Source organism: Archocentrus centrarchus, chromosome 21, assembly GCF_007364275.1.
Source record: "Archocentrus centrarchus isolate MPI-CPG fArcCen1 chromosome 21, fArcCen1, whole genome shotgun sequence".
Taxonomy (NCBI): domain Eukaryota; kingdom Metazoa; phylum Chordata; class Actinopteri; order Cichliformes; family Cichlidae; genus Archocentrus; species Archocentrus centrarchus.
Genome location: NC_044366.1, coordinates 35,210,293 through 35,237,534, shown reverse-complemented (window position 1 = coordinate 35,237,534; position 27,242 = coordinate 35,210,293). Strand labels below are relative to the sequence as shown.

The window sequence follows — 27,242 nt, the reverse complement described above, 5'->3', positions numbered from 1 at the left end:
CTCTGGGCATTGGATAAAAGCTGGGACAGTCAATGAGAGGACAAGGATTTCAAATTGGCTTTAGCTCATAAATTGCTGATTAACAGGGCACAGTTATGCCTCAGGATGGCAACATGGAAATAATTAAACCAAAGTGCTTCAGTCACTCTATGGCAAAGTGAATTGTAATCTTTCACAAATCTAAATCGTTCCCATCCTGAATGTTTAGCTGAGATTATATAACAGAAAAGCATAGACGGCATATAAATGATGGACACAACCAATGTGATGTCACCCGTTGGTTTCTGAATTTCACATTTAAAGGCATCAGTGTAAGAGTTTCCTGGGATCAAAAGCGACCATATCTGGACAGGAGGATGCTGGTTAGCAGGCTGTATTCAGGAACTGTATAGGTCCAACCATAGGATGCATATAGAAGATGCACACAGCCATGGTCACATCAACAATTTGTTAGCAAGTTCCTGTTCTGACGCTTTAAACTGACTGTTTTTTGCCTTTTTTATTATGGTGATTTGAAACTGACGAGAGGAACCGAGGTACACTGTATGCTCACAGGCTATCAACGAGTGGTGGAGCATGTTCTGCTTTATCCTTTTTGACTCTAATGTTGACCATAATTTCCAAAATTAACATTACAGTATATTCAATGTTCAATAAGACTTAAAACTAACAGAGACCACAAAGCAAAACAGTTACTGAAGTATTGAATGTGACTTCTTTTTGAAACCAGAGCTGTGCCTATGCAAGCCTGAGCCATCTTTTATATACAGTCTGTGTGTGTGTGACAGACACAATTACCTACTAAGCAAGAAAACAAAAACAAAAACAGCTGAAATCAGCAAAACTGAAACACAAAGCTTTTGTATGATCTCTACCACAAAACAATCACTCTCGATAATTCTCCAAAAGGCACCAACACTACAAACGCAAGAGAGAGGTCCAGGTTCAGTTACTCAACACACATCAATAATGGTGGCCCAAAATTAAAGCATTAAAAAAAAACAGCAACAAAATAAAAACACTACAGGTCAGTTTTTGCAATTATTGGTCTCCTTTTTCTGCACCAACAAGTACCAAATCTGTTCAACAGACATGCCCCCTGAGGCAGACAGCAAACAGCACATGACATGAACATTAGAACTGCTACTTTTGCAGCTGCTGCTTTGAGCTTCCTTTATGAACAAAGACAACAGCTCTGGTTGGTTGGTTCACTCAAAAGCTGGGTTGGTTACAGTGCAGTCATGAGAAGGCCAAACCACCAAGACACACCCTGAGCAGGTATAACACACGACTCACCATTTTTACGGTGGATTATTCAACCCACAACAAGCAGAGCAAATTTAAAGCGTTTTGATGTTGCCCTGTTCAGTGCTCATTGAGGTGTGGTCTCTCACCAGCTGCAGTTCAAACCATCGCCTCACGACAAGTACAGAAAAGCCACAGAATCAAAAACAAGAATTCTAACATCACCCTGAAAACAAGATCCACTGCCAGACTGACCAAGCTTTGTGGGAGGTCTTCCTACCTGAACAGAGGATGCCTTTGTGTCGAGCACACGAGAAGTCATCACACTCGCAGAAGCTGCCGTAGATCTTTCCAAACTCGGATTCATAGCACAGACACTGGTTGCAGCTGCACTCGCCTCGTCCGCTGCAGATCTGCTTGCCCTCGGCCTCCCTGCAGGCGCTGAGGAACATGCTGCTTGCCTCGCCCTCCTGGCACTCACAGCGGGCGCCCAGGTAGCCAGGCTCACAGTGACAAGTCCCACAGTTATAAGTACCTGCAAGGCAAAGATTTGCTACACTGAGCATATGTACAACCAAAAGACTTTAGACTGCTCTAAACACAGAGTTCTTTCTGCTCTTGGCTCTGTATAATGTCAGTGAGAGCAGCTGTTTTTAATGGCCATCTCAGGCACACAGCTCTGGCTGTGAGACCAGAAGCTCCACCGACCTGCTGTTCAAGTATATTCTGTGCAGAAGTGGCCAATCAGAAAAAAAGCTTATAATTAAAGGTAGGGGGAGAAGCTAAAACAGCTCGTTCCAGAAAGAGGCTGAACTGATGGGCTGCACCATGGACCAAAATAAGATATGTTAAGGATTATTTTGATATGTGAATGCAAAGCTACTTTTGTGGAGTCCAAGAATAAAAATATGGAGCTAAAAATAAACAGAATAGGTCCATTTTAATTTACACTGAGCAATTATAATTTGCCATCATTTCAAATTTTCTAACTCATTTGAATGTTGGCTTAAATTTATCACTGATGTTCCTTGATAACTTATAGTCTTAATGTAAGGGAACTGACACAGAAGAAAGAACAAGTGGTCTCCCTCATTTCAACACTTGATGGTGGGTGTGCCTGACATTTGGAGCGCTGTGCAATCATCATAACAAGAGCAACCAACTACTCACAGGACAAGCTAATGGCAAAGAGCATGAACCAAGCTGGTTTCCTACCTGTTTACTGTGTTTACATACACCTCACCAAAATGATCAACCTCGTCTTCATTTTGTGGTGTCATAACAAGCTGTACAGAAACTGCTCATTTCCTCTGGTTTCCATAACTCGATTTGATTGGCTAGTGACAGCGCTGGAACATCTGAATAAATGTGACGTGACTGCTGGGTGCTTGTGCTTGAAATGTTGAACATTTTTCAACTTTCTAAGTTTGCTGATGTTTTGGGTTTTTTTTTTTTTTTGCTGATGTTAATGTTTGATAAAAGCTGTAGTTTATAGGGAGGAGTGGGGAGTTCTGTAGGATGCATGCCAGAAAAGTTTGAGAGCCGCTGGATTAATGGATTTAACTTCCTAGCAAGATTCAGAAAGCAGTGCAGCAGAGGTTTTCATTTTAGCAATGTAATCACAGAAAGAGCAGGACTGTATGTAAAAGGGGACGAGTCACTTTGAACTGATTCTCACGTCCCTCAAACTCTGGTTTCCTACTGCAGGGATGTGTTGGCCTGTGCAGTTTAGTTTACTGTAAACAACACTGTCAGCCAACTTTCCAACTGGAGAAGGGGGAAGAAAAAATGAGCAGCTATCCCAGGATCCTTCTTGGGAGTTTAAAAAAAACCAAAAAAAAAAACACTTTTACACTACCAGCTGTTAAGGTTTATGAATGAAGAGACATTTTGATTTTTAATGCTGTACCTATGGAGCTGCAGATGCTGCTATTGTTCTGTGCATTCCGGCTGCAGCCGCAGTCGCACTCATATTCCACAGCCACTTCCAGGCGGTCTTTGAAGCCCACCGGCTTGATTGTGAAACTCTTGACAGTGCCACGGGGAGGACAGCTCCTCGCCTCCACACTCACATTGAACGAGACCTTTGAGGGACAAAAAAAAAAACAAAAAAACAAACAGTGATGAACTCAGAAATGAACGATACCAATATTGGCAAACTGACCTCCTGTTTATTCCACGGAAGTTCGCGTTGAGTTCAACAGTAGCAGTCTCACAAGTCTTTTGAAGCACGCATATCTCTGTTCATCTTTTGTTTCCTTATTCCCGAATGAGCAGAACCCGCCCTGCATCAAACACAGCCAGCTGCCAGCCAGTCTGTGGAATAACACATGACCCCGTGCTGTCATATTTACATCAGTGGGCTTGTTTCACTCCGAAGAGGAATTTACATAGTTGAGCTGCACAGAAACTGGGACATGAGATCTACACCCATTTGATTGCTCTGAGGAAGGAAGTCTTGACAAGAGAAACCAAACCCCAGGCGTGTCTTTATCATCCAACACAAGCCTATTTTTCTGGTACTCTCCTCATAGTCTGTTCAGGGTATTTTCTCCGTAGCTGGGATTATGCTTCCATTGTTCTGCATAATTGGATGTTGAAACAAAGTTAAGTTTTGGACTAAAATGTTCCAAAAACTGTGGAAGAGTGTAACAATATGCCATAAAGAAAAGCACAAGGCGGACAGTGACATGTGTCCCACTGGTTTGGCTCTGTCACTAAGCTGAGGATCAGAAATGAAACCATAGTTATGAGGTTAAACAACCAGAGTTCAACTTTAATTTGCAGGTATTCCCATCTATATCAGATGAGTCACTTTATACACACCCTGCTGACTCTTATACTGACAGAGATTAGAGATTGTGAAGTGTAGACAGCTGCCAAATGCAAGCATTAATGTTGAGTATTCTTATTTATTTTAGTTTAATATCAAAACTGACCAGAGGGAACGCAATTTTTCTACTTTAAAGCTCTAACTAGAAGCAGCTGAAAAACTGATGTCTCGAGCAAAGAGAAATGCACTGATCCAAAGCTATATGAAGCATAGCATGGAGTGAGCTAACAGCACAGGGTCAGCAGACTGGAGGCGTTCCACACCTGCTACATTAACAAGTTCTCTCTGTCTGCAATAGCTGTAAGCAAACAAGTGGGTTGACGTCAGGCCTGATGTTGCCTCTGAAGAATGACTCCTTTCCTCTTCTTCACAGTGACAAATCCATATCAGTCTGTAGCCAAAGCCAAGATATCAGTAAAATGCCTCAAAAAGTTGGTTCATTTCAACCCAGAGAAAAAGCAAATATTCCACCTCTTCAACATCTGCTGCTCTTGACAAGACCCTCAGTGCGTTTGGATCTGCATTGCCTGATGTAAAGTACAACCCCCTTTTTTTCATGTGGCTTTCAGTCAGCTGCAATTTCAGCAAAGGAAATCACAACCTGGGTCAGGCCTCTGCTGCTGCAAATGTACAGGAAAAACTGTACAGGAGAAAGACGTGGGGGGTCCAACTGTCTCTGGCAATCATAAATGAAGAAGTCTGAGGCTCATAATCAATGTAAATGATCCCATGTTGTTCTTTAAAGACTGCTGGAGTGAACCTCGTTTAGGTTCCTATCATTCTGTTGGCTGTTTGACTGCAATGTTTCCTCAACACACTGATACTGAATGCATCATTAGATCTGGTCTCTGTAATGATGACTGTTAAAACTAGTCATTACACCGTTATGATGACTAGTTTTCTCACCTGGACAGTGTTACTGGAATTTATTCCTCACCTTCTTCTTCAAATAATAAGAGACAAAATGCAGCTCATCCACAATGCTGCAGTGACAGGAACAATTATTTACAAAAGAATTTAACTACTTATAGTCTGCCTGAAAATTTCAATGGTGTTCACATAGAAGACACTTGTAGAAATCACTGTATTACAATATTACACATGCACTCACACTGCTACACTGAAAATTACAAGACAGGTTCATAATGTTAATTAGTTCAGCTATCTATTAACTACAGTATACTGAGACATGACATTTTCCTCTGGGAAAAATAACTCAATTACTACCCACAGACTGTATATGAAAGATAGATGTAGCCACTATGCCAGCCTGCATTGGTTTGCAAAATCCTGTTAGAAGCACTGAGCCACATTGCTCATTGGCTATTGACTTGTGATTGACAAGTCATTAGCCAATGAGCATAGTCTGGATAATCCCACTTGGTGACTCCAATGGCTGTAAATTACAAAGGCCTAGCAGCTATTGGCTGCCTGCGTCAAGACACCTGCCAATCAAAGCGACCATGCCCAAAACTTTAAGTGTCAACAAATTCCAAATGGAGGTGTTATGAAAAAAAAAGAAAATTAAAACCGCAAGTGGTGATGATCGGGAGCTCGAACAGCTGCGTGAAGCTGACACCCCACCCACGTGAAAAATTCTAGCAAATAGATTGAGCGGTTTGTGCTCCATATGTGCTGGTTTGTGTCGTTAAAATTTTCTTTCGTGCTGCTTTTGTTTCAGAGTTATTAAGGATTATTTTTTTAGGTCATCTAAAGGTCACCATCCTCCCATCGTGCTCCAAAACAAACAAGTGGTCTACTTTTTTAGTGCTCCGTTTCTGCTGGTTTGTGCTGTTAAAACTGTCGTTTGTGCTGCTTTTGCTGCCAAGTAAAACCAGAGTTATATGCCCAATAATTTACACCATGTTTTTTCCTGTGTAGTGTCCTCAACTTCGATGCATGTTTTGAGCAGAAATAAATGGCAAAAACAGAAGTTTCGCTAACAGGAAGTGCTTGCTAATAAAAACAAAACAAAAAAATAATTCCAGATAACCCCTTTCCTATTGGTGGAAAAATGCACCATATTAACCAATCAGAAAATTATGCGGTAACACGGTAACAGCACAAATGGAGCACTAAAAAAGTAGACCATTCTGGTTTGTTTTGGAGCACGATGGGGGGATGGTGACATTTAGATGACCTAAAAAAATAAACTTTAATAACTCAGAAATGAAAGCAGCACAAATGAAAATTTTAACGGCACAAACCAGCACAAACGGAGCACTAACCGCTCAATCTATTTGCTGGAATTTTTCACATGGGTGGGGTGTCAGCTTCAAGCAGCTCCAGGGGCAGTTCTAGGGGTGGGGCCACAGGGGCATTGGCCCCATCTGAAATCTGATCGGCCCCCTGATGTGCCCCTGTCCTGTCACTCATCTGTCCTTTATCCGAGAGCAAGGATCAAATTATAGGTGGATGCAGTTCCATGCTGAAACACCAGTAGCGCTAATGAGCCAAATAGGAATGTCCCGTGTGAATAAAGCTTACAGAAGAAAAAGATTTGAACAATCTCGCGGAGAAAGTTTTTTAACCGACAATTGATGCCAGTCTACATTTTGAGGAGTTTGCTGGTAATGATAAGTCATAAATCCATTTTTACTCACAGCTGTCACATAGCATAAGTCTGACAAACATTAATTAAGAAGCAAAGTTAGTTAAGAGTAATGTTAACTGAGGCCATTCTTGTGTTTGGACATGGACGTTAGCATTTCACTAATTCATGTAACCCGAATTCATGTACTTCTTTGTAATTTGCATTTGTGTGTTAACATTAACTATAATGTCTGGCAGTGATAGAGAAGAATATGAAAAGAAAGGCTCGGTCTCAGGTGGGAATTCAGCAGTTTTTGAGCAAAAGAGTGAGTCTGCCAGCTGAAAATGAGCAGGGTGAGAGGAGGGAGAGAGCAGCAGAACACAATAGACCAGAGGCTGGTCAAGAGCAGGGCACCTGCAGTCCCTTTTCATCAGGTCAGAAATCACTTAGGGAGCGCAACAACAATGCTGTAATGTATGAAATGTCTGATATTGTTATTTAGTGTAACAGCACATAGGTTCACTGAATTCTTACACCTCATGGTGATAAGATTTACCATAACTTTAATGTAATGCTTTAATTTTTATTGGTCTGTATATCACCACATCTACCACAAATACTTGGCCCCTCTATGAATACTGTGGCCCCTTGATGGCCCCTTACTCAGAAAAATCCTAGATCCGCCACTGCGCAGCTCTATCGCACCCGCGTGTCGATCCATGGCACGCTCGGAGATTGTCGAGAACAGGAGAGTAGCGGGCTGTCAGCCCAGCAGGCTACCCAAACCTCACATTGCTCGGCCGCTGAACGTCTCCCGCGTCCACAAGGTGGCGTCAGCGAGTGCCCACTAATTAAAGTGTCATGATTCTCTATGTAATGCCTGCACCCAATCAATGAAATTGTAATTGTCATAGGATGATTATAAGTGTATTGCTGATTTCCTTTCACCACTAGGTAGCATTACGAGTGTGATACACAGCAGGTAAATGGGTGTGTCCTGTGTCCTGTATGTTTGAGATGTGACAATTTGGTGACCAGTAATATGATTGAATTCCCAAATTCAGATGGTTGCCACAGCAACACCGTTCGAGATGTTGATAGGCTACATGTGTAGATGATCTGGAGCCATTTTGGTCTCACTGGGTCAAATGCCTTAGGAGGAGTTGATTCAAATAGCAGGCCTGGAAATGGCAAAAATTGACACCTTCAATTGAAGATGGCCGACTTCCTGTAGGCTTTCGGGTATGGGTCCAAGAGACTTTTGTGTACGTCTTAGGATGTTACATGAGTCTGCACAATTTCAGACATGTAGATAAAATGGAGCTCCGGGGCTATGCAAAAAACATGGTATTTGATGATATTTCCAGGTCCCACTAGGTGGCGCGCTAACGTTTAGGGACTTTAGGCATATCATTGTGTTCAAGGTGGGAGGCTTATCAAACCACTAAAGGTTGAGGTAGATTGGGCAAGTTGGCTTTGAGTTACAGCCCTTTTTGTGTTCATGGCAAAACACCGAAATTTGCCATCCTGCCAGGGTCACCCCCTTTGGTGAAAACTCACAGTTTTTAAAAGAGTGTAAGGCCAACTCCTTAAGCCTTTTCAGGGGCAATTTGAGATGGTTCGGCTCAACCACCTTGGAGCTGTACCTCAAAGTGTAAAACATGACATTTCCTGTTCCCAATAGGTGGTGCTGCGACTGTCAGTAAATATTATCATATGTATGGGTTCAGGGGCGGACCATCATCCTACTGTGGAAGTTGATCCAGATTGGATAATGCAGGTTTGAATGAGAGGCAATCAAAATTTCCTGGCGAATGATCGAAATTCACTGTGGTGTCACGGCCATGCCCTCTGGTGAAAACTCACCATTTTTGAAATTTAGATTCCCCCTGGTGTGTAGATAAGACAAAACAAATATGAAGTTGATAACATCCAAAACCTCTGAGTTATTAGAGAGTGTAAGGGCAGGAAATGGCTAAAAATCAGCCATTTGATTCAAAATGGCGGACTTCCTGTTGGGTTTAGGCCATTGGACCCTGGGTCTTTTTTGTTCATCTGGACATGTTACATATGTGTAACAAATTTCATACATGTATGTGAAACACAGCAGTGGGAATTGAATTAAAGGTGGCGCTGTAGATGCATTTTGAAAGGGCCATGTCTGAAACCATTAAAATACTTCAATTTTCACCAGAACTGACGTGTGCAAAATTTCATGAGTTTTTGAGCATGTTTAGGCCCTCAAAAAAGCAATTTATTTGCCTAAATGTCCAACGCAATTACAATAGGGCCTTCGCCCAGGTTGTTCTCGGGCCCTAAAAAGCCCCACTGTGCATTTGTTATGAAGAAATGAACTAGCCATTTTTTTTTTTTTATTTTATTTTGTTTTGGGGGTTTGGACCAGGTTGTAGAGATCCCTTATTACTAATCTATAGGGAACCTTCACCTTCAGAGGCAGCCTCAAACTGGCCATCAGACAAACTAGTTTATGATACTTCCAGTTAGTCTTAATTTATAGCCCTGGAGGTTTCTGTTTGCACTGGCAGCCATAATCCTGTATGTGGTGTGCATACATTTTTATTTTTTAGGCTTTTTTTTTTATGTACATGATCTTGAAAGTAAAATTATGTTTTTTTTAATGGAACATTTAATTCAGTGTGCTTCAATTGCATTTTTGGCTGCAACTTTAAGCTTTTGAAGAGAAAATGCATTCTGTCCAGAGTTTGTAAAAGTTAGTTTAGCTAGTATTACAATGTGAAACTTGAACTGAAGAGACATTGGTGGCTTCTGACCACATTTAATTGCCACATAGTCAGTGCTGTGTTTATGATTCTTGAATACATACCTCACCCTGCAGTGTCCTGAACTTTGACCATGAACCATCATTTTCCTCCAAAAGAAGGTATCACTGACACTAAGGTAGCTCTATGTATGTTAATGCATATCTGTGGGACGGGCACTAGAGCAGCACTTGTCACATCAACACAGCATACAACATATGATTCAGCATACAGGAAGAGCCTACGTCATATGTTGCCCAAAAAGCCCCTCTACTCCAACGTTAACAAGTTAACAAGGGACACAATTAAATTTACTGTAAATGTGAGTCGCGAGGAGGCCAGTTCACCCAATCATGTGGCTTGTTGGGACAACTATGAAGCTGTGTTGAAATGGAGGGCCAAACAGTTGAGAAGAAGTTGTAGTTCTCTTCAGGAGAGATGGGTGTGTAACGATTGAGCTCACTGAGAAAACTATGGTTGATCGTGTAATCTAATTCAAGGAGAGATGTAGGGAACGGGGAAGTGACAGAATTGTGACTAAGTTTCACAAAGAATTTCCTCCTGGCAGTGTTGCCATGGATCGCTCATTTTTGATGATGGAATTCTTATGACTGCCTGAAATTCAGTTAACTGGGATAAAACCAGTGATTATAGTCAAACAAAACCACACATAACTGGGTTCAAATGCTTCTGCCTCATTTGGAAATAAAGCTTCTTTTAATACAAAGAGAACCTGTGGTATGTTAGCATAGACTTTCATTCATATGCATGAGCCCTTGTGTGAATATAACAGAGAAAACCATGCTGCTTTACTATACATATATTCCAGCTAGCATTTCTCTTTCTGCCAGCTTAGCTCATTCAAGACATGCAGTTTAAGCGGCCTCCTCATGCCTGCTTTTGTGCAAGGTCATTGAGATGCAGTGGCAGGCTCTGTGGCAGACTCACACAGTCCCAATGACTGACACCTGGGCACTGAACTGGCCCATACTCTCAGTAAAGACTGGGAAACTTGGCAACAAGCAAACTAAGCCGCTACTCTCCATCTCCTTTCACTGCAGAGGATAAAAGACAAGAGCAAGGCCCGTCACCCAAGAGCTCTCTTATATTCACTGTTTTTTTTTTCCTGACACAATCACCCTCAACTCCTCCTCTACTGATTCCCATCCCAAAACCTTCCCAGGAAAATAAAGTGGCCAAGCGAAGAGCACAGGGGTTTTTGAAAGAAGCATTCCACCCTGCTGAAGCCTCACTGTGTGACCCATGTATCAAACTACCCCTTGCTAACATTTTCAATGGGCCCAGATCACATTTGAGGCCTGTGCAGAATATAAAGTGACCACCATGGAGAACCCTGTGCGAAACTCAAAGCAATTAAGATGTACGTCCCCAGCTGTCACCTGACTTATGCTTTTCTTCTGAGAGTAAACCCTCAACTGCTAAAAGCAAGGCTCTAAAAAAATACACACACTTCAGCATTGGATATATTACTCAAGTGTACAAAAATATTAATTTGTCTCATCAAAAAAGGCACCAGAAACAATGGTGATTTTTCAACTGGCTTCGTTAAGTCAGATATAAAAGAAGGATGTAAATATTTAAAAAGTCAGTTTGTGACCTGCCATTTCGAAGGCTTGAGTCTTGATATTTAGTTTAGCTGTTAAGTAGCCACAGCCAAATAACTATGTTTTCAGCTAATCCTAGCAACACTGCTTAACAACCTTTCATAGACTATATGGGTGCATTAGATACCTGCTAAAAGATGCTAGACACAGTAACAAAATATTGAAATTTCACTCCCAAAAACTACAGTACAAGCAGCTTGTTAGTACAATTAACCACAGAGGTATGTAACTGCCATGGTTTTTTGTTTTTTTTTAAGCTAGTGGCATCAGCATGCCTGGCATGTGAGTTGAGGTAAAGCAACATTTACCCATTACAAAAGATACAAACCAAGAACTCATCATTCAGTAACTTGTAGTACTGCCTTTAGTAGTAATCATTTTCTCTATGACTTTATCAGTCTTTCATTTCTTTGTGGAGGGATTTTGTCTTCAGTTCACTGATGTTTGCAGGCATTCCCACCACAGCATCTGAGCCCGGCTGGAGTCTGGATTTTAATTGGGCCATTTTAAAACATTGATTCTTTTCTTTTTCAGCTATTGTGCAGCAGATTTCCTGCTGTGCTTGGGATCACTGTCCTGCTGCATGACCCAATTTCAGCCAAGCTTTAGCCGTCAGACAGATGGCCTATTTGACTCTAGAATACTTTGGTATATAGCAGAATTCATGGTTGACTCAGTGACTGCAAGGTGCCCAGGTACTGTGGCTGCGAAACAAACCCAAATCATCCCCCCTCCACTACCGTGCCTGCCAGTTGGTATGAAGCGTTTGTGCTGATATGCTTTGGTTTTGCCAAATGTGGCAGTGTGTATTATGGCCAAACATTCCCGTTTTGGTCTCATCTGTCCAAAATACTTTTTTCCCAGATGTCTTGTGGTTTGTTCAGATGCAACTTTGCAAACCTAAGCCATGCTGCCATGTTCCTTTTAGAGAGAAGAAGATTTTTCCTGGCAAACCAAACAAGTCATACTTGTTCAATCTTTTTCCAAGTGCACTGTTCTGAACTTTAGCATTTAACATGCTGAGGCCTGTAATGTCTGAGATGTAGCTCTTGGGTTTTTTTTTTTTGCAGGTGCTCTGAGAATTGCATAGCTTGATGGTCTGGAAGATTTTGGCATTGTGTTGGCACACAACTGAATGCTCCAGACCAATAAACTGCCCAAACCTCTGCTTTTTATAGAGGTGATCACACATGCTGATGTCACACTTGCTGATGATCAGTTAATCAAGTGCATATGATTAGCAGCACTTCATGTTTTCAGATGACATTGAGTCCCGGGAATGCCTTCTTTTTTCCACATGACTGCAGAATGAAACCACATAGAGATATCATGTTGCTCAGGTGTTTAAGTGGGCCAGCCATCGATCATAAGGTTTGTTTTTCACTCCTCTTTTTCCACGTCTTCATTTAACTCTTTTACGGTGTATGTTGTCAGTGCCCAATTTAGAACTCCTTCCATGTAATTCCACCTTAAGACAACTGAGCAAAATGCTGACACCAGCACAAGACCATAAAATTCATTCTGTCACCAAAATGTTCTTACAGAGATCACCCCACTGCTGCTAAAAGACACTCCTGACGTTTGGTTCTCTCAACATGTGGGACAGTCTCAGGAAAGACAAAACTGGCACTGCACCATCACCAGCAGGAAAAAAGGGTTATTTTTGTATTCTTGCTGTGTGTTGGAGAAGAAATCAAAGTCATGTCAAAGACTGATTGTTAGATCGTGTGAATCGTGACCCATTTCGAGGGAATTCTCTAAGCTGGATGGATTTGCTGTGGACCATCACTGAATGCAGTACCTTTTTTTTTTTTGGCCACAGTGGTTTTTATGGGCAGTGGAGAGAGACAGGAAATGGGGGAAAGATACAGGGGAAGACACGCAGGAAACTGGCGACAGGCCGGGACTCGAACCCGTGCCGCCCGCACCACAACGCGGCATATGTATGTAGTCGCCGGCTTCACCACTAAGCCACCCAGGTGTCCAGAATGCAGTACCTTTGGCTTTGGCCTTAGTTTTTTAATAATTGCATTCCCACAAAGGAGGCAGGTTTACTTAACATGTGTTAGGTCTAGTCTGAGTAACAGATTGATGAGCTGGGTTTTTTTTGTTATTGTTGGTCTGAACACAGGACAGGGATGGGGATTTTCCCATAGTTGTATCCACTGTTCACCAAATCCAGCTGAGAAGCAAACGAGCAGATAGTGTTTTGTAGCTGCAGTTAAGAGCAACCCCCCACCACTCAGTTTACTTTGGATTTCAACTAACAGGAAGTCCCCCAAAGCCACTAAGAGAATTCAAAGGTCACACTGTGCATTTTCCTGCTTGCTTTAGTTGTTGACAGGGATTATTAATATCACTTCAACCAGAGCAGAATATGTTTCCACAGCTTGGCATTGCCATGCACACAGATGTATTTATTATTGGCTCGGCAAATAAACTTGTTTTACTACCAAAGCAGCTCAACAGTTTTTCTGGGTGATGACGTGAATTATGACTGACTGACCTGCAGTGCTCAGGCTAAAGGAAGAGACAGCTGGGGCTGAAGGCATCCACCGTGAAAACTCAGAGAACCACCAGGGAAGATGCAAAGAGTGTGCTGATGCTGCCTCTGGCTTCAAGAATTCAGGCAGTCACTCTAAATATGAGGATTTGTCTGTGCCTTTGGGCCCTGTTGTTTTTTTAAGTCCTTTTTTAAATGACAAACAAAAAAAAATGGAACAGTGGCACTTGGAGTGTTAATACAGCGTCCACCATTTTGTTTCAGACAGAGCTGAAAATCAGGATGAACCAAAATATGCACCTTGTCCTTGACTGCACAGATTACCAGAGCCTCCTAGATACCACACACTGCAAATGAGAGATTTAACACATTTTTGCTTTTGTGTCTGCTGCTCCTAACATATAGAAAATAGGTTTATGAATGCAGGGACAGTACAACCTCAATAAAGTCATTTGTTCATGAACAATCATTTACCAGCTGGAACCGTTTCCAACTGATGAATCAAGATGCTTGTTTTCCATCTGACCTGGACGGTGCTGCAAACGCTGCCCTGGATGTGATAGAAGCAGTCAGGGACTTTTTTAGGCTGTGTGACTCCATCACACTAAAGCTCAAGTGTGACACCACAAATGCTTTTGTAGAAGGCATTTTTATGTAGTTGGGCATTCTTGCAAGTTTTCATGTGGACAATGAAACCCGCGCCGCCCGCACTGCAACGCGGTGTGTGTATGTGGTCGCCGGCTTAACCGCTAAGCCACCCAGGCGCCCCAGGACAATGTTAACGTTAATTTGCCATGTGATATACTTTGTAGAGATGGCATCATTACTTATATCAGTAACATCTCTGTCTCCAGTGGTTCCCCTGCTTTTATCAGGATCAAACTGATTTTTCTGCTGTAAACAGAAACCTGCCCAGCTCAGATAGAAATCAGCACTTCCGGACTTCCAGAATAAAATCAAAATGAAAACAGGATGCAGTGAGTTATGAGTTGGGCCTCTGCCTGGAGTGGAAGAGGCAGATTTTTTATCCACGCAAAAATACACACAACTAATCATGTGATCACTAATCAAGTGGGGTGGGCTGAGGAGGTAGAACAGATCATCTACTAATCAGAAGGCTGGTGGTTCGATCCTTGGCTGTCCCAATCTAGGTGCCAAAGTATCCTTGGGCAAGATACCCCAAATTGCTCCCGGTGTGTTCATAGGAGTGTGTGTGTGAATGTTAGATAGAAAGCACTTAGATGTAGAAATGTGTGTGAGTGGGTGAATGAGACATGCTGTGTAAAGTGCTCATGTAGAGTAGAAAAGTGCTCTATAAGGACCAGCCCATTTACTTTAGGTCAACTAAATCTGTGAGAGAATTGTCATCTACATTGTGATCATGTGATCTTTTTGCCATACCCTCTCCTATTTTTATACACTGGTAGTACTGTGAGCATAATAGACATTTACATCCAACAGCATCAGTGCCCCTTTAAAAAAATAAAATAAATCACATGATGTATTTTTTCCTAGGATAGTGCTATAGCAAAAGCAGGTCAGAGATAAATTGAATAAAACAGTGTGGGTGAACACTGCATGAAATATTTATAACATGAGAAAAGTACGGAGAAGAACTCACGGTGTCTCCTATCTTCAGGTCGGCACACTTCCTGAGGCCTGGCAGCGGCTTTCCATCCTGACAGGTGGCAGTGAAGGAAAGACTAATGTCCTCTGGGTGGTCCCACACTGACAGTTCCACTTTAGAGCGGATGTTCTAAGGAGAAGACAACCAGAAGAATTCATTCATACATGATAATAAAGCAAGGGCTTGAAACACACTGCTTTTCAGGTAGGCTGAAACGAGCCCTCTGCAGCAGGACTCTTTGCAGTTACCAGAGAGCACATGAACACTTAGCAGTGTTCTGACAGTAGAGGCACATTCATCTGATGCCTCCCACGCAGAAAATATGACTAAAACCAGCTCATTCTTTTTAATGCATGTCACTCTGGTTAAGTAAGTGAGTGGAAAAGAGGATAAAACATGGGTAATGCATTTCTCTGGTTAGACACTTTTTTATAGCTAATCTCACCACAACCTCAAGTGCTGCGCGTGGATGCAGGTCGTATTTGTGCGGACATAAAATACCACAGCTGCAGCTGGCTCTGTGGAACATGTGCAGACTCAGTTTGCAGTTGTTTGTGCAGCACTGCTATGCCAAAGTGCCAGGATCAAATCAGGAGAGTTCTTTGGTGCACACGGATAAGCATGGCCTCATTCAACCCCCCTTTCTCTCACACGCGTTCATCACTCGTAACACAATCACAGCATGCAGCACTTTGTGCCACAGTCAAACCTGAGAAGAGACCTCATGATGTTTGAAAAAGCTCATCTATCTAACCTCAGAGTGGTGGATATAATGTGGCAGCTGGAATGTTAATAGGCCCTGTTTTATTCAAGATCACTGCCACACCCCGAACTTGTCAAGTGTGCGTTTGACACACGCTTCTACCACCCCAAAGGCACTGCAGTTCCCAGTGACTCAGGCAAGAGAAAAGAAAAACTGTACGCCCACACAGGAAAGCATTTAGGCAAAACTCCATGGCATGGGGTGCAGCTTCCTGGTTTCAGTGACTGTGGCCTCAGTTTAGAAGTGAGGTAAGACACACTCAACTTTAAATAAAAAGGTGATGTCTGTTTAACAAGCCTGAAACCCCCAAGTTTCAGGCTTGTTAAACAGGAGTGGGGAACAAAGCTGGCTGCCAGAGGGTCCTTGCGGATAGCTTTGCAAAGTTTGAAAACTGCAGTGAAATTCTTCCGTAAAATGCAGAGATATTCCCGCTGTGGAAGTTCCAGCATCACCACTCAGGAGGGAAGAAGCAGCTGAAAGTACTTCCAGATCTCCAGCTGTTTCTGTTTGGCTCATAAAGAGGTGAAATCCCATCAGAAAAACTTTGTCTCAGTAAACCCACGGACATCTGTAAATTCTAATGCACATTCAATAAAAGGCTCAATGAAGGTGGAAAAACTGATGTATTGTTTAAACTGCACACATTTTTCTTGTGACACTGGTCATGCACAAAATGATACATTTGGAGGTGTTACATGCAGATTTTTTTTTAACTTTACCCACGATCCATGAACTAGAACAACTCTGAAAATCCTGCATTATAATAAATCTACTTGTGACGTAATCACCAACAGCTGAACCAAAGGCTCCGGCTCCCAAACAGTATTCGTAACACTGAAGTGCTTTTCAAGATGAGCAGTTCAGTGACTGGAGGTGAGGCCCAGCAGGAAGCAACCAGTCCCATCAGTCAGTCAGTTGAAGTCACGCCTCTTTCTCTTTTGAGCCTTAATAAAGTGTAAATGAATGAGTTTGATTCACCCCTGTTTTTATTATTATGAAGGGGGAATATGGTTATTAATGTTGTAAATTTGCCCATTTTAACAGACGACCCACAGTTCACTGGAGGAACTTTAGTTTTTGACAGTTCTGGGTGGTTTCATGTAGATTGATTCATTTTATTGTGACTGTCAAGTAACTGACATCTTTCTTTTCCTACCCCTGTGTCATTATTTGACTGTCTCACTCACACCAGCAGGAAAGCATCAGCAGCACTCATCCTCCTCACTTACATTGTAGGCTGTGATAATTAGCTGGATCACATTCTTGGAGTCCTGATCGAGGATTTCTACTGTGGTCCCTGGTATGAGTGCAGTAAAATTCTTTGGAAAAACATGACATGAAAAGACATCATTAATGTTTTAAGACTTAAGGAGTGTAATTAAAGTGTGTGATCATCAGCTTGAACAGACAGAAATTCAGAGTACCTTATAAATAACATACAGCCTTTTTGTCACAGCAAAGATGAGGAAGATGTTGTTTTCTGCCAATTTCTCCCCAAGAAGAGCCAGAGAGGGATAGTCCTGCAGAAAGAGAGAACGTAATAGATCTTGATGCTCTTCTGACCACAGGACTGTGTTTGCATTGCACTTTTAGCACCAGAATACATGATGCGGTTCCCATTAGAAAGAACATTTTAGGATCACAGCTGAAACCTTCCACATGATGAATATTTTCACATCTTGCTATTCAGTCCATACTGAGATTTGTGTCATAAACCATTAATAAATTACTCAGTGATTAAACACTTATCTAAGACAGATGAGGAACAGCACACAGGGGACTGTAACTGCCAAGATTCAAAACTAATTTCAATCATATAGATTTTTATGCTATTAAATAAAGGTGGTGTGTTTGTATAGGTAAGAGTAGAGCTGCCCGGTCCTCTATAGAGTGTAATCCATGAAAAAAATTCAATCATTCCATCTACAGCAAATCTTCAGTGCCGTCTTTTCTGTGATGAACAATTATGTCTTGTGAAATGCCTTTGGGGGAAATAAACCAGAGCTACAAATAAATTAATTTCCATTTTAAAAGGAAGCACAGTGTCATTCACATGACTGTGATTCATGTTTACATCATTACTCTTCTGACAGCTACACAAAAGTTTATGAACTTACATCTGAAAGACTTTCTTTGTACAGTTTTACTGAATAAATCCACTGCCATTTAACTGATAATGCATCAAAATAAAATGATAATTATAGTCCCCATATATCATTCCCTATATGCCCTTATGCTGTCAGTAAAAACAGTAGCAGTGTTACGACCCAGCTCAAAAGCCCCTCATACCTACTATCACCAAGACCACTTAACATCAGGTGGAGACTGACAGCAGTCTTAAGAAAAAAATTGGTTTATTTTAAATTACTTGATAAAACAGTTGCACCATAGAGAGCAGAAGAGCAAGAAGCAGTGAGTCTGCAAAGCTGACCTCAGGCATGCTTTAATCCACACCTCATCAGGTGAAGTCAATCAGCAATAAGCAGAGGCAGCCCTGAAACTCCCACTGCCACCACATAGAGAGTAGGATTGCAGGGTCGTAACAGGCAGTAAGAAACAGTTTTAAATAGCTCTATATAGCATTATCATCACTATAACCTTCAGATCAATCTGAAGGAGAGGTCAGAGGTCAAATGTGACACGATATTTTAAATCTTTATATGGTACTTTATATATGTTGACAATACACTCCACACCTGTAAGAATCATAATAAGGCTTTTTGTCAATTTTGGACCAATAAATCATGAAGTTGACCTTGGAGACTTTGGTGAATGTGAGCCAGATTTTAATGGACTATTTTCATGACCCCACTCTGCACCCCTACAAAGTTTTATCAGAATTCATTCAAAACTTTTTGAGCTATTGTGTTTACAGACAGAATGACACGCAAACACTACTAAAAACACGACAACCTCGGTGGAGGTGCTAGCTAGAATTTCCCACAAGACAGGGTGCAGGGTGGCTTTGCTGAAATAGCACTTGCTTCTATTTTTCCTCATCACGTTACCGCTTTGGTAAATTCACAAGTCAATGATTGGGGGGGGGGTCCACCCACCTCTAAAACCTTGAATACTACTTTCTGTTTGAGCTCTTCTTACCATCTGTGTGGAAGCGCTGTACTCGTTGTTGTCATTGAGATGGCACTGTCCGTCGTGGGGATGGACGAGACCACCCAGCCTGCCATCCAGAGCAAGGTGAGGTACATCGTCTGTGGCGAACACCAGCAGGTGATAGGCCTCCTTCCTCCAGCCTATTTTTTCCTGTAAACAGGAGGAGAACGTTATTGGAACCAATTCTAGCTGCACTGCCATCACCTGAGCCAATGAAACTAAACCAGGACTGTCCAAACAAAAAAAAAAGTGATAAAAACTGTAGTTCCTCTAATGATCACTTGAGGCTGGCTCCAAACACAAGACAATTCCCACTGACTTCTGTGTTAAAATGTATAACTTTACAGTATAAAAACATGTTTGCAGCCATGTTTGCTACTTTATAATAACTGTATGGTGGGTAAAACGCTCTATATAGCACTGTGCAAAAGTCTTCATTATATTTTGCTAGAAAAAAAATGGGAAATGAGTGTGATTTAGTAAGACATGTACAAAAAAAAATACATGGAAATATAACAAAAGGCAAAAAGAGAGTTTGTAAATTTCTAGTCTGAACTCTCTGGCGCAGCTTTCTAGTTCTCCAGGCTTCATGAAGGACATTCAGAGCTCTTCTTTGGATGTCGGCTGCCTTTTGTTCCATTCTCTGTCGGGATGATCCCACACTGCTTCAGTAATACTGAGGTCCGCGCTCTGGGGAGGCCAATCATTGACTGATAGTGTTTCATTGAGTGCTACACAAGTACGTGTTCACTGCATTAGCAGTGTGTTTGGGATCATTGTCATACTGAAAAAAGGAAACATGACAATCACATGTTTTCCGGATGTACTGCCAGGTTGGATAAAAATCTGACCATAATTTTCTGCATTCATTCAATTCCATCAATTTTGACAAGATCTCCATCAGCACTGGCTGAAATGCAGCCCCAAACTATGACACAGCCTCCACCGTGTTTTACACAAAGCTATACTAACTCACTGTTTATCTATTTCTTAAGAACACAACTTTCAGACACTGTTGATCTGCTATAGATAGTTTTCAGGCCTGCCACTTCTTTTGTCCTCCAATTGTCCAGTTGTTTTTAAGGACACACTGCACACCATGCTGAGATATGCCAAGTTTTCAGTTAATAACTCTTCAGGAATCACCTTGTTGATGCAAAAATACTATTTTATGCCTGTCAAACTGTGTTACCTTTGGCATTTTTCATAGACAGAACTACAGAACTGGGAAGAAATGTGTTATTGTGACAGGGTGTTAGTAAGAGAGTGCCTAAAGTGTCAATTTAAAAGAAGATCTCCAGAAAACCCAGAGAACCACTGCTCAAGACAGCTTGCAAAAAAATACAAGAAAGTCTGGCTCCTTGGAAGCAACATATAAGTACAGTACTTCCTGAACAACTCAAAACAACTTCAGAGGAGGAGTTCTGAGCTGGATATCCAGGAACATTAAGGTAAAAGTGAGCCATGTCTGAATCACAGGATGCTGTGACACTTGGACAGATTGGTAACAATCAGCAATGATGCGTATTTCATGTGCTCCCAAGTCCACTAATGTATAACAACAAGCCAGCCTTTTCTAGGCCTTTATCAACAGGAAACAACAGGCAGGGGCACAGAGGGCATTTGACAGAGTGCTGACTAATGCATGATGCTAAAGAAACATTTCAGCCAACGAGAACAGAGGGCTTATCATTTTTTTTCCCCCTGTGCAGTGTACAACAGGACTGCGGATGTCCCCGCGACACCTCTCTGAAGATGAACTAGAGCAGCTGTTGTGTTGTGGAGTCACGAGACTGAAATCTGCATCTAGGTGTGACACAGATGGGTGGCCATTTCCCGTTACTGTGGGCGTACAGTCAAAGAGGAAGCATTTAAGCTGCTTGTAAATAAAAAACTAAATAAGTGTCTGCTTCTGTGAGTAAGACTGATAAACCCAGCCCAGCCTCTGACAAGTGACTGCTTGAAACAGTAAACTACGATGCTGGAGCCAGTTGGAAGGAGTCACTGTCCTCCTTTAGAAAACAACTAAACTGGAAGAGTAGCCCAGGGATATGACTGAGCCTGCAAGTGACTCGTCCTCAGGTTTAATCAGCTGCACCAGACAGTACTTCCTGTCTATCCCCGCGGTGCTTTAATTAACAAGCAAATAGGCCAGATACTTCACATCACAGAGGCCTTCCCTCCATTTGAGCTGCCCCGAACTGGAGGTTCGCATAAAAGGGGCAACATAAGACTACTCAAACATACTTTATGAAACTTTGCTGAACACTTTTTATTATCAATGTGTGAGTTGGCTTGTTGTGTAACTAACCACATTTGAGCTTTTCCGACTCTCTCAGTAGCATCTAAATGCCTGTGGACTGTCTGACTACTACATGGAGGACAATTTAGATCATTTTATAAGTACATAAGATCTGATTTTCATGCGCACTCACGAGTACCTTTCCTAATTGTACCTCTAGCACTATCGGGATCAACACTAGATACAGTAGATGAGAAACTGAGTCCACTAATCACTAATATCAAAACCGGCACCCCCAGTCAACTCTGGGTCTATTCTGTGTGGAGGCTTCATATTCTCCCCATGCCTGCGTGGGTTCTCTCCAGGTACTCCAGCTCCCTCACTAACAGCTCCCTCCCACAGAACAAAGACGTACACGTTAAGTAACTGGTGATTCTAAATTGGACTTCTTGTCTAGCTCCGTGATAAAACCATGTGAGGGACCAGTGACCAAGATGTACCCACTCTCTTGCACTGTAAGATCTGGGATGGCCTCCAGCCCCCTGCAACCCTGAATTAGTGGTTTAGAAAATGAATGCACGGTTGGAATTTGCTACTGACAATGGAGCTCATCCATAAACAGTCCATATGTGCCAATTTGTGCATAAACATTTCGTATAAATGTTTCACACACAAATCTAGGATTCATCAGTTTTTTCATACTTGAATTTGTTCACAGCCTACAAACAAACTCAGAATAAACAAAGTCTGCAAAACACACATCTTTAAACTGTATACTACTACTTACGATAATGATGATGATGATGATATTATTGTTATTATTAGTAGTAGTATTAAGTCCTTTTTCTGGTCATTATATACAGTTTACAGTGTAAACTGTATATAATGCAAATAAAAATGCAACAAAATGCTGAATGAAAAGATGCAGGATTTAACTTTTTAAATTAAACATATTTCAATATTTCTCATCCTATCTTATTAGATATTAATGAAATTATCTTCATTAAAAATGGCTTCTAACTTTGTGATCACTTACAATCTAATTTCTTGGTGCTTCCCTCAGATGCTGGAGAATCAAGATTGGATTTTTTTTTCCCCACTGAAGTGTATTTCTCATTTTAGGAGTACAGATCATGTGTGTTTTTGTCCTCTACCTGCTTTCTCCCTTTGCTTATAGTCAGTTAGTCTTTATAAACTTAGAAACTTTTTTTTATTTTTACTTGAGTCACAGTGAGTGTTTCAAGTTAAATATTCCATCTACTGTCTATTTCAGTCCAAGATTTAGATATATTTTTTTTAAACTTTCCACTCCTGTGGCAACATTTTAGACCGATCCACTTTTTCTGGCTTCCTCTTCATACACAATGGTTTCAGTTTCTTCAGGGGGATATTCTCCTGCTATGTCACCACTTTCTCCATGTCACCTAAGGTGAACATATTTCCTTATATGTTTCCTTATGGGAGTATGCAAATAGTGTACAGGCCAAATGGGAATTTGCCTGCTTTTGGGAATTTGGAAACCATCTACATCAGCATGGCTAATGATTCTTCTAGATAATAAAGTTAACCATCACCATATTCACGCAGTGGCTAATTATAGCTTTCTTGCGAATGCTATCCCTAGGAAATTTGTATCTTAGTGGAAATGCTAGCTGGCTAGCTTGCAAAATTATTTCACTGACTAATATTATCCACGAAACTAACTCATGTATCACAGATATTATGCAGATGGTGTTTAAGCAGAAGCTGCATGCAGATGTAACAGAATCCTGATTGTAGTTAACTTACCAGCCACAAGGTGTCATTAATATTGGTTTTCTGATGCAGAGCTCCTTTAAAATGCACCTATTCTGCTTTCTTATCATCTGTCATATAGACTGTTACCAGGCTTATAATTAGGTCAGTATATGTACAAGTAATTCCTGTGAACTGAAGAAACTGTGCTGCCAGTTTCTTCTAGTCTTGACTATGTCTGAAGGAAAGCTTCTCTCAGAGACTAATAATACAAGTATCAAGCTGGAGATGAGTAGAACAGGTGGAAAAGAGATTCTCACCTTACAAACAGCAGCCTGCAGGATGGCGTCAAACCCACCCTCTGGTGCATCTCTATTGCGGGATACCATCTGCTTCTGCACCTCCTCGTTAAAACGGTCCACTTTGTCAGTCAGTGAGAGGATGTGGCGAAAACCAAAGCTGGGGACACAGTTGGGAAACAGCTTGTATCTGTGGAAGGTGACAGAGAAATTGCATGTTAACGTCATATGAGGACCAAATTTTGGCCATGTTTTATCTACTCTTTTTTTTTTTTTAATTAAAAACATGATAAGTGGCTGAGGGGACTGTTTGTTTGTTGTATATATATATATATATATATATATATATATATATATATATATATATATATATATATATATATATATATATATATATATATATCTACATATATCTATATATATCTATATATATATATATATATATATAGCTCTATCTCTCTATCATATATCTATATCATCTCTCTCTCTCTCTGTCTGTCTGTCTCTCCTCTCTCTCTCTCTCTCTCTCTCTCTCTCTCTCTCTCTTCCTCCTCTCTGTCTGTCTGTCTCTCTCTCTCTCTCTCTCTCTCTCTGTCTGTCCTTCTCTCCTCTATCTCTCTCTCTCTGTCTGTCTCCTCCTCTCTTCTCTCTCTCTCTCTCTCTCTCTCTCTCTTCTCTCTCTCTCTTCTGTTCTCTGTCTCTCTGTCTCCTCTATCTCTTCTCTTCTCTCTGTCTCTCTCTCATCTCTCGTCTCTCTGTCTATCTCTCTCTCTCTCTCTCTGTCTCTCTGTCTCTCTGTCTCTATCTCTTCTCTGTCTCTCTCTCTCTCTCTCTTTTCTCTGTCTCTCTGTCTCTCTCTCTCTCTCTCTCTCTCTCTCTCTCTCTCTGTCTCTTTCTCTCTCTCTCTCTCTCTCTCTCTCTCTCTCTCTCTCTCTCTCTGTCTCTCTGTCTCTCTCTCTCTCTCTCTCTGTCTCTCTGTCTCTCTCTCTCTCTGTCTCTCTCTCTCTCTCTCTCTCTGTCTCTCTGTCTCTCTCTCTCTCTGTCTCTATCTCTCTCATCTCTTGTCTCTCTCTCTTCTCTCTCTCTCGCTTCTCTGTCTCTCTCTCTCTCTCTCTCTCTCCCTCCCTCTCTCTCTCTCTCTCTCCCTATCTCCCTACCTCCCTCCATCCTCTCTCAAATTGAACTGATTGCATTGAATCAATAAATCCTGCCTCTGAGGGTTCCTTCGTGTTGAAAGTGAGGCGAAACTTAAATCTGCCATTCCTGAAGCTTCATTTAGTATTTAGTAGATGTAAATCTTTTTAATGTAGTAAAAGGAATGCAGACGTAGCTATAATAATGAAGGGAGATGGGTTAGCAGGAGTCTCTTTAATATTTCTATGTAGAATTTCCCCTCAACTGCCTCTGTCTCTCACACACACACACACACACACACCACACACACACACACACACACACACACACACACACACACAGGCCAGGGCATAACCTAAATGGGAAGTGATGCGCACAGAGTTAGTTGCACCTCCAGGGCAAACACCGTGTGCCACAGCTTTTCCCTCTCTATATATTCTTTGCCTGCATCACCAGTACCAGGGGACCACGGGAGCACTGGGGCTTTACATGATTCACAAAGGTGCCAAAATTGTGTGACCACAGAGTAAATTCTTATTCAAGGAAATCATTTCCATCTACAGCTCTTAGCTCTAGCTCACATTCGTGCGATGATTCCTATTGCCACCACGTACCCATTACATGGATTCTCCTGATAGTTTGGTGCCGTGTAGGAGAACGGGGACATGTTTTTGTCCACAAACGAGCCAAAGCCTAGCCTGAAGTTGCTGGTGAGCTTGCCCATCTCATGGGCCAGCTTAGTGCCCAGGTTACGAATGGTGTCCAGATCATCTTTCATTGAAAGAGAGAGGTCCATCAGGTAGTAGAGATCCACCGGGTAGTCCTCCACCTGCCGCACCTGCAGGCTAAACCACGTCTGGTCTGCTGCATGAACAAATCAATGAGTTTTGCATTATTTATTAGAGCTTTTTTTGCATGTACCAAGGTTATTCCCTACCCTACATATTTCTGATCCTTACCTGGTCGCAGGCTGAGAGAGATCTTCTGAGGCATAATCTGGACCACATCATACTGGGTTGCCCCCGACCCTTTAGAACTCAGGGGTGTGTTCTGCTGGACATTAATGCTGCTGGTTGGGTACTCAATGAAGTGTGCGTCACAGCCTCTCTTCAGCAGGTTTTGACTAAAGTCACACCGTGATGTCAGAGTCCGCCCTCTTCCAAAATCCTGCAGGATGGAAATCACCAAACCTCACATTCCTGATCAGTGTTACGCTTTCTAAAAGACTGGAACATCTAAAAATGGACCTAAGACTGTTTAATATGTTCTCATGCATGCCCCACTTCACTGCACCTGTACAAGTGTGCACATGATGAAACTAATATAGCAACTAAGCCATACCTCTTGTGCGCACCAGGCGCAACTGGGGTGAATCAGGAGGCATTCCTCACAGGAAGTAGCACTGCCACTCATGCACATGTTGAGACCTGAGGATGGGAATACCCAGAGACTAGATTTCCACTTTCATCCCTATCACACATGCATTTCTATTTAACATTCATGAAAGAAAAAAAACAGACCCTAAAGTGAATAAATGATGTAGCCCAGTACAACTCTGAAAATGATCACTTTAAAATGTTTGGGTTCCCGGATGAACCTGTTGATGCTTGTCTCCATTTCTTCCACATTTTTACTGGAATAGCTTTGAGTGATTCACAATTCAAAATTACCCGTTTTTCTTAGCTCGTATAGAGCCCAGACCATAATGAGTTTGGAGGCTGATTGATTTTTGGAGTGTAAAAAAAACTCAGCTATCAGCCAATATTCTTCATATGCTGTTTGTACATATAAAATCAGGGATGCACTGATTTAGCAGCTAAGCTTCAGCTCGGAGTGATAATGATGTTGTGATCTGTTCATGAAATTCACCTGCAGTCATCAGTTCTGAGATTCTTTGGGAGCCACTTTCAAAAATGTTTATGATGGAATCTGTAACCATTCAAAGGCAAGTGAGACAAAGAGCTGATCGGCATTTTTCATGGCTATTACTTTATTTTCCTGCCACAAACAGGGGAATAAATAACAAAATTTACCTTGCTCAAATTTTATTTCCATCTCCATGATTTTTTTATTATTATTCCAGGACTTGACCAGAGTAGCTCTGCTGAAAATAATCCTCATTTATCCCGGGCCTTGCAGTCTCAGTGCACTGCCTGTCTGAAACAAGCTGCTTTTCTGTTAACTGCGCTCTTCTGTAAAATAAATCGGAGGCTGCTGTGCTAGCAGCTAGAGCTGCCTTCCTGTCATGACCATATTAGGAATATGTGCGGTGCAGTCACAAAGAGCAATAAGTAGAGAAAACTGAACCAGTGTTTAGAGAAGTCTAGAGCCTAAGCTTGTGGTGACCTCTGAACCCGTTTAATATGCGACAATACATGACAGCAATTATGACAAAGCAGAACAGGTCCCTTCAAGTTTGAAACTGCTAGTTTATCTTATCAGCACAGATGAGTAATACAGTGTTATTCGACATGTGACGATAAAAAATACCCTTAAAATGTGATCAGTGATCTGACACAGTGTGAATGCTGGCGTATGAGTATGAATGACAGCAGAGGTTTTTCTGCTGCGGCTCTCTGATGCACAATTCCACTTCCACGAGTGCTAATTTCATGACTGTCCCGGTGCTGTGATATTTAGAATGAATAATGAAGTTAAGCACTGTTTGTGCGGTATTTGCCTCCATGTGGCATCAGCTCAGAGAAGCTCCAGCTTCGTGTGTGTGTGTGTGTGAGTGTGTGAGTGAAAGATCCAAACACAACCGACCGGTTGGTGTTGCTGCAAAAACAGGCAGTCAGTCTGTTGCAAAGCAG

The 27,242-nt window shown here is 41.7% G+C and overlaps 1 protein-coding gene across 1 annotated transcript in view; it reads right to left on the bottom strand.

Moving 5' to 3' along the window:
- itgb5 (integrin, beta 5) overlaps positions 1–27,242 on the bottom strand; it is a 51,821-nt gene that overhangs the window by 24,006 nt on the left and 573 nt on the right. The window contains exons 2-11 of the mRNA XM_030757542.1: positions 25,771–25,856; positions 25,389–25,596; positions 25,044–25,293; positions 23,317–23,485; positions 19,009–19,170; positions 17,334–17,429; positions 17,139–17,228; positions 15,141–15,275; positions 3,155–3,329; positions 1,526–1,780 (exon numbers count right to left, since the gene is read on the bottom strand). Of these exons, the coding sequence (XP_030613402.1) occupies positions 1,526–1,780; positions 3,155–3,329; positions 15,141–15,275; positions 17,139–17,228; positions 17,334–17,429; positions 19,009–19,170; positions 23,317–23,485; positions 25,044–25,293; positions 25,389–25,596; positions 25,771–25,856 (1,626 nt within the window). The remainder of the gene's footprint in view (positions 1–1,525; positions 1,781–3,154; positions 3,330–15,140; positions 15,276–17,138; positions 17,229–17,333; positions 17,430–19,008; positions 19,171–23,316; positions 23,486–25,043; positions 25,294–25,388; positions 25,597–25,770; positions 25,857–27,242) is intronic.